At 59.7% G+C, this 8,316-nt stretch overlaps 1 protein-coding gene across 1 annotated transcript; it reads right to left on the reverse strand.

Annotated features, from left to right (window-relative positions):
* Positions 1–853: 853 nt before the first annotated feature.
* On the reverse strand, positions 854–8,004 carry LRFN1 (leucine rich repeat and fibronectin type III domain containing 1). Its single transcript, XM_004388153.2, has 2 exons — positions 6,602–8,004; positions 854–2,586 (listed from the first exon to the last, which is right to left on the reverse strand). The coding sequence occupies exons 1-2, from the start codon at positions 8,002–8,004 to the stop codon at positions 1,686–1,688; spliced, it is 2,304 nt and encodes a 767-aa protein (XP_004388210.1). The 3' UTR covers positions 854–1,685.
* Positions 8,005–8,316: the final 312 nt, after the last annotated feature.

The raw sequence follows: 8,316 nt of genomic DNA on the forward strand, positions 1-8,316 counted from the left end.
TCAGTGAGATAAACTGTGCTTAGCACAATACCTGCGTGTGGACACAATACCTGAGTGTGGGATGAATATTCAATAACTCTTGAGCAGCAGAGTCCTGTATTGTCCTCAAAAGTCCAGACTCCAACCTCTTGCTAAACCCCAAACCAAACCTGTTGCCATCAAGTCGATTCCAACTCACAGCGACCCTAGACGACAGAGTAAAACTGCCCCATAGGGTTTCCAAGGCTGTAATCTTTATGGAAGCAGACTGTCACATCTTTTTGCCTCCGACCGGTGGGTTCCGACCACAGACTTTTCAGTCAGCGGAGTGCTTAACCACTGCGCCCCCAGGGCTCCTTAAAAGCCACGCTGTTGTTGTTGTTAGGTGCCATGGAGTGGACTCCGACTCACAGCGACCCTCTGTACAACAGAACAAAACCCTGCCCGGCCCTGCGCCATCCTCCCAATTGTTGTTATGCTTGAGCCCACTGTTGTAGCCACTGTCAAAGCCACGCTACCTGCCTTTAAACTCCAGTTCTGCCATCTTCTGGCTGTGTAACCTCGGGCAAGTTACTTAACTTTCCTGGGCCTCGATTTCAGCTGTAAAACAGGATAATACCCATCTCCTAGGGTTGTTGTGAGGATTAACTGATTTTTAAGGGCTTGGAACAGCGTTCGACAGGCAGTTAGTGCTCAGTGTTAGCTGTTACCATTTTTTGTTACGTTCTCCATCTCTTCTCTCTCAGGGGCTAGGAGCCTGTCTGCGAGTCTCCCTGGCCCGTTAGCCACGCTTCCTTCAGACTCACAGTCCTCATGCTGCCATCTAGTCACCCTCTGCCACCCCAAGACACACACAGAGGTCACGCAGGGCGGCCTCAGACACAGAAAAAAGTTTAATTCTGCTGCGGCGGCGGAGGGTCCCAGCTCCAGCAGGGAGAGGGATTTGGTTTTGGATTTTGTTCGTGTGGGGATTTATTCGGGGAACGAAGACGGAGTAGGGGAGTCTGGTCCTTCCGGTGGGACCTGCCCGGGAGACTGTGTAGTGGGAAGAGGAAATCCGGAGACTGGGAGACTGGACATGAGAAGGGAGGGCAGAGGGAGAAGATACGACGGACAGAGAAAAGGGGGACAAACTGGGGAACGGACTTAAGACACAGTAGACGGGGTGGGGGAAGGGAGGGAACTAGAGACAAACGAGAGGGTCAGAGAAAGGGGGACCCCAAGCCACTCGACGGGACCAAGGAGATGGAGGGGTTGAGGGTGGGGGCTTTGGAGGCCGACGCGGGACAGAATAGGATCTAGGCCAGCCAGATACAAGAAATGGGCCCCTCGCCCCTGCCCCGGGTCCCGGGCGGGGCGAGGGGGCTCGTGTCTCAGTGCTGCAGTGTCGGGGGGCCCGGCCCCTGCCCGCGCTTCGCTGTGTAAGGCACCGGCTCTAGCGAGGTCCGCGAGCGCGCGGGGGGGAGGGGCAGGAGGGCGTGGGGGAGGGGAGCCCAGCGGCCCGCCACTCCCCCGGGCGCGGGGGCGTGGCCTGCGCCGTCGCCGGAGGCCGCACCGCCCCCGTCCGGACGAGACGGGCGCGGCTCCCCTCCTGGGCGACGTCTCCGTCTCCGTCTCGCGCTGCCTCTTTCCCGGCGTCCCGCCCCGGGCTCCGAGCGGCTGGGCGTTTGTCCCGGCACCCAGGCGTCCCGGCGCCTGCCCGCCGCTCACACGGTACTCTCCAGCATCCACTCGGTGCTGGTAAAGGCCAGGCGCGCCCTGGCGGAGCCCAGCCCCAGGTCTCCGTCGTCCCCGGCCACGCCCGCTCCGGCCCCGTCCAGGTGCGGCGTGGACCGGTGGCGCTTTGTCCGCCGGGCGCGGCGCGGGTAACTGTGGCTCTGGAAGAGCGCCCCGTAGTCCCCGTCGAACGAATAGCGCTGCTGCGGCCTCGGCCGGGAAGGGGCCCCCCCAGGAACCAGAGCCAGAGTCGGGGGCGCCGAAGCTGGTGGCCCTAGCGCCCCGGAACGGCTCCTCCGAGGGCCCGCCGCGGCCCGAGCCTCCTCCCCGGAGGTTTCCTCGGACGGCAGCAGACACAGCGAGGTGGCCGAGCCGCCCAGCGAGCGTCCAAAGACCGCTTCCAATTCTGTGGAGGCCGCCTCCGCCGCCGTGGCCTTGGCCTCGACGACGGCGGCGGCGGCAGCAAGGGACGTCACCTCGCGCAGCGCCTCGTAGCTGTCTTGCGGGGGCGGGGCCTGCGCCGCGCCTGCGCCGTTGGTCTGCGAGCACACGTGGCTGACCCTCGGGGGCGACCTGGAGGAGCCCTTAACACGACGGCCATCCCCATCGCCGTAGACCTTGTAGCGGATCATGAGCAGGATGATGAAGACGAGGACCGAGGCAACGATGACGCCCCCGATGGCGATGATCATGGTGCCGCCCAGGAAATGGGCCCGCAGGGGGCGGCAGGGCGCCGGGTCCCCAGCGGTGGTGAACTGCACACAGCCCACCACGCGCGTGGCCGGCAGCGCCGTGGCCCCGTCGTCGTAGACAGCCAGCACGCACAGGTCGTAGGCACGGCCTGCCGCCAGATCATTCACCAGGAAGGTCTGGCTGGTGGATGGAATCATCCTGCGGGAGGAGGCGGGATCAGAGCCGGGTTAGCCCTACTTTGGACCACGCTCGTTCATTTGCATGCCCCACCCACAGTGGCCAGTGGGGATCAAACCCCGACCAGTGTCTCATCCCCTACTTAAAAAAAAAAAAAGAAAAATTGCTATCGAGTAGATGCCAACTAATAGCGACCCTACAGGACAGAGTAGAACTGCCCCTTAGGGTTTCCAAGGAGCGGCTGGTGGATTCCAGCTGCCGACCTTTTGGTTAGCCGCCGATCTCCTAACCACTGGGCGCCCTGGGCGCCGCCAGGGCTCTGTGTCACCACTTACTGGGACAAAAACAGCAGTTCAAACCCCTCATCAACCTATTCCCCTCCTTTCAGTACCACTGCTGCAGGCCACACCCTGTCATCTGCATGCCCCGCCCTCGGTTAGACACACCTTCTGGCTGTGTCCCACCACCTGCTGGGACAATAACTGTCATTCACCATCCCTCATCTACACATTCTGACTCCTGTAAAGGACCTGCTCTGTAGGCTACACCCTCATGAGACATGCCTTCAAGGGGTGTCTCATCCCCGGCTAAGACTGCTGCCAGTCAAGCTCCCTCATCTACGTATTTCCAGGTTTTCGGGATGCTGGTAGAGGCCACTGCCCTTACCTGCATGCCCCACCCTCAGGCAGATACAGTCCCTCCTACGAGGGCAATGGATATGTTGTTTAGTTTCTACATATTCCAGCCCTTTAGAAGGAATCAGGCCGCACCTTGGAGTAACCATATCCCCTAGTAGCCTCCATCCCCTACTGGGGCAATTTCCAAGCCACTCATCTACATATTCCCACCGTTAAGGTACTGGATGCTACAAGCCACTCCCCTCCAAGCCACACCCCCCAATGGCCCCCTCCGGATGGGTCCCCTGCTGTGCCCAGGACCATGTCCACCCTTTGCACACCCCTGCTCCTTCTTTGGCTATTAGGAGCAACCATCCCTCAAGTCCCTGTACTGCCAGAAGTCCCCAAACCATGTTTCCAGAGAGTTTCGTCCATACTTGGGTCAAAGGTCCCCAAGCATGCTCTTCCACTGCTATAGACCAAAACCAAACCCGTTGCTGTGGAGTCGATTAGGACTCATAGCAACCCTACAGGACAGAGTAGAACTGCCCCATTGGGTTTCCAAGGAGCAGCTGGGGGATTTGAACTGCTGACCTTTTGGTTAGCAGCGGAGCTCTTAACCACTGCACCAGCAGGGTTCCCTGCTTTGGACCACTCCCTTCGGATGAGAAGCAGTGCAGAAAAGTGGTTCAGCGGCCGGATGGCCTAGTTTTGAATCTCTCCTCTACCACTCAACTAGCTCTGTGACCTTCGGCAAGTTTCTTAATCTCTCTGTGCCTCAGTTCCCCCATCTGGGAATAAGGAGAGTTCCCGCATCGTAGAGACGGTGTGGGGACTGAATGAGTTAACATCTTCAAAGCCGGCACTCAGTAATGATATCATCATTATTAGCAGGCATCCCACCACGTGTTGGCCAGTAACACTTTCTGCGTCTCCCACTCCACTGCCCATGGCAACTCCCCGTCTACGAGACCCGCCCTCTGGAGGGCCAGTACCACTAGGCCTTCCCCTCTGTGGGGCACATCCTTGCACACTGTCTCCACGAATCCAAGCGGCACATCTGGTCCCATCTAAACCAGGACTCCCGTGGCCACATTTGTTTGCATGCCCAGCACTCAACCTCACCTACTCTCCTGTCCTGCAAAAACCAGCTTCTCTTAATGGGTCACCAGAGGCAAGGACCGCCTCCTCATCTGCCAGGGACCAGCAAAGCAAGCCCCACCTCCTCTCAAGGCCACACCCCCATCTCCACAGGCCTTACCTCTCAGAAGCTTCACCTTCCCTTCCAGCAGGGCCACCTTCTGTTACTCCACCTCCAGAAGGTTGTTCCACCACCAAGAGCCACTTACTTTAAGTCCAGGCCCACCCGCTTCTCCGGCTCTGCCCCAGCCTGCCATTTCGCAGACTCCCAGCCCCACCCTAACCATCCTTGCCTCCTCTGGCCCTGAGTCTTCCTCTTCCTCTCCTTCCTCTTGCCCCTTCCCCCAAAATAACCAGCTGTTAGGGGCTCCCTCCTTTTCCAGGACAGAGGCTGCCTCCTACAGAAGGCTTGAGCCCATGTGTCTCTAATTGGCCACAAGGCCCAAGCAAGCAGCTGAGCAGGCTTCTGGTTGGATGTCACCTCCGCCCGTGGCAGCAGTGAAGAAGTTAACTCCTGCAGCGCCACAGCACAGGCATCTGCAAGGGGGGGTGGAGGGGGTGGGTGGAGGACTGGAACTGTGGCCCTAAAGGGCAGGGAAGAGTCCCAGGGTCTGCTGCCCAGCTGGGGATGGGGGCCATCAACATCTGCATACATCTGCAACATCGGGGGACCTGTGAACCATCCTCCTCCTCCCCCCACAGTGGCCATAGGTCAGAAAGAGAAGGAAAGAGAGAAACAGAGACGTGGACAGTCACAGAAACCAAGGATTCTTTACAGAAAGGTCTCAGCCATCTCCCCTCCATCCCTGCCTGGCAAACAGTAGGTGCTCAATAAATATGTGACAGCATAAAAAGGACAGGATTAGGAGCTGGAAGGGTAAACTCTGGAATGCTGGCTCTGCCCACTTTCTGTGTGACCTTGGGCAGAGGGCTTCATTCACCCCAGTGCCTCAGTTTCCCTGGCTGTAAAATGGGGCAGGGGGAGGGGATCACCTCTGCTTCACAGCAGAGTCAGGAAAATTAAATGAGGTGGCGCCCTTGGGAGGAAGCACCTTGTAAAGGTTTACAGGGCCAGTGTCTAACCTCTGTCTATAAGCCCAGGGCCTGACACAGGATCTGGCACACAGCAGGCATTCACTCTGTGTTTGGTGATCAGAATCAAAGAAGGGAGGAAACACAAGGAAGACAGAGACAAAGGGAAAGAGAGACATTCATTCATCCAACCCACAGTGGGAAAGCGCCTACTATGTGCCAGGCATGTAGCCAAGTGAGCCCTGGGAAAACTGGAGGCAGAGGCCAGGAGACAGGCTTCTTCCCAAAGGTGGGAAAATGGCTTGGCTCCTCCAGCGCCCCCAGGTGAACTCCAGCACAGGGCTAAGCACTGGGTGGGCACTCAGCAGTGTGTGTGAGGGAGACAGGGACGGGGAGGAGGAGAGATGGCTAAGCAGCCCACAACCACTTAGCAAGTGCCCACCGTGTGCCAGCTCCGTGGCCAAGAGCGATATTCAAAAAATACCCAGATAGACAGCAAGGTCAAGGCCACAATGCATTATGTAATATGTGCCTCCTCCCACTGAGCTGTGAGCTCACTGAGGGCAAGGACCGGGTCTCCTCTTGGTCTGTGTCCCCAGCGCCCAGCCCAGGGCCTGGCATGGAGCAAGGGCTCAGTGACGAATGAGTGCAGGAGGGAGAGAAGGACAGACAGAGACAGAGGCAAGAGAAAGGGGATAATGGAGATGACAGGAGAAAGTAACCCCTCAACCTCTGTCTACACTGCCCAGGTCTGTCCACACCAAGGCAATGGCTTCTAACCCAGTGGAGGGTGGAAATAACTTCGCTATGTATTTCTCATACTTTTTCTTTCTATTTCTATAATATATACAGTGAGTTGGTATAGTGGTACTGGCATATGATTTATAAACATAAACATAACTGTAAATATGTGTATTTCGCACTCCAGAATGTTTAGCTGACAGGGTGGACAACCAAACGCCTTTGGTGAGCAGAAGTGAAGCCCGTGGGCCCAGGAGAGCAGGGTTGTGCCCGGCTCATTCAATGTTACAATCACTGCCGTGCTCAGCCCTGGTCCTGCTCATGTGAGTGCTCCATGCATATTTGCTGAATGAATGAGAAACAGAAAGAGACAGAGGGACAGAAAGAAATAGAGGAGGAGATAGGCAAATCAGGACCCTGGACAACTCCGAACGGCCATCTAGAACCCTGGCTGAGCAAGTAGGCCCCCCTGAGCTTGGGAGGAGGTCCTGGGACCGCACACCCACCTGTAGACCAGGGAGTCGTCGGCGGAGCTGTTGTACTGAACCTGGTACATGCGGATGCCGGGCACCGGCCTCTGGGCTGGCCAGCGGATGAGCACAGAGTTCGAGGTAAGCTCTGCAGCGACGAGCCGGCGCTCAGCAGCTGAGTCATTGGCCCCAGGCCGGCCGGGCGTGGCTATATCGGAGGAACCAGGCTCCGTGAGAGGCGGCGGGGCAGCTGGCGGGGGCGCCATCAGCGGCAGAGGGACCACGCACACCTCCACAGGCGCCGTGGCTTCTCCGGCGGCATTGGAGGCGATGCAAGTGAAGGTGCCACTGTCTCGCAAGGTGGTGATGGTGACATCCAGCGTCCCGTCCCACCGGACCCGGGTCCGGCTTGAGTTCCCCAGGAGCCGCCCGTCAGGTGCCACCCAGTGCACCACCGGCTCGGGGTCACCCACCGCCCGGCACCGCAGGCTGACCGCCTGGCCCTCTACCACCAAGGCCCGGCCTCCCGCCTGCCGGGTGATTAGCGGCGGTTCACACAGGAACTCCTCCTCCGGGATGGACCAGAAGTAGCGGTCGGTGAGGTGCTCAGGGGTGGCGCAGGTCTCCAGGTCGTCCTCTCGGGTCAACCGCCGCAGCCAGAGCAGCTCACAGTTACAGTGCAGGGGGTTGCCGCCGAAGCTGACGGTCAGCGGCGTGGGGGGCTTCGGGCCGGCGCCTTGGGACCTCAGGAAGAGCCCGTCGGGCGGGAGTTTATGCAGGCGGTTGGAGGTCATGTCCAGGCGCACCAGTTTGTGGAGCTGCACGAAGGTACCCTCGGCGATGTGATCAATGAGATTGTGATCCAGCGTGAGGGTATTCAGGTTCACCATCTGGCCCACTGCCTCCCACGGCAGGGCCTCCAGGTTGTTGTAGGACAGATCCAGGTCCTCCACGGTGGACAGGAAGGCGTCGAAGGCCGCCGACTCTACTCGGCGGATCTGGTTGTTGCCGAGGATCAGGTGGCGGAGGTTGCCCAAGCCGCGGAGCTGGTCGCCGCGCACCTCCGCCAGACGGTTGCTGTCGAGGTGCAGGGCGCGGAGGGCTCGGAGGTCGGCGAAGGCGCCGGCTGCTACCTGGCCGATGGTGTTCCGGGAGAGGGTGAGGTGCACCAGGCTGGTCATGTTGGCGAAGTCGCGGCGGCGGACGGCCGCGATGAAATTGTCGGTGAGCCGCAGCTCCACGACGCGCCGGTCGATGGCCGGGGGCACAAAGAGCAGGCCCGTCTTGGCGCACAGCATGGTCAGCGTGGGCGCCACGTTCTGGCAGATGCAGCGGCCGGGGCAGGGCTGGCCACGAGATGCCCCGGCCCAGAGCAGCAGGAGGAAGGGCAGGGCGGCAGGCGGCGGCGAGAGGAGCCCCGAGAAGGGGCCTGGAGCCATGGTGCAGGGGGCAGGCGGAGGGAGGGGGCGGAGAGACCTGCAAGGGAAGAGAGGGTTTACCCAGGCCTGGGGCGCGGCCGCCAGCCTGGCCACGGGGAGGTCCTGCTACGAGTCTGACCTGGATCCTCCGCTCCTACGGACTGGGTCATATGGGACAACCACAGGACTGATAACCAACATGCGTTAACTGCTAACAGATTAACATATTTTCATGCTGGTTGGTTAAATGTCACCGCCCCACCCCTGAGCACCCTACTCCCTCCTCTCCCCCTCCTCCAGGAGTCCTGCAGGCCCCCCAGTGATCCCCCACCG

Source organism: Trichechus manatus, unplaced genomic scaffold, assembly GCF_000243295.1.
Source record: "Trichechus manatus latirostris isolate Lorelei unplaced genomic scaffold, TriManLat1.0 scaffold00207, whole genome shotgun sequence".
In the NCBI taxonomy this organism is placed as follows: domain Eukaryota; kingdom Metazoa; phylum Chordata; class Mammalia; order Sirenia; family Trichechidae; genus Trichechus; species Trichechus manatus.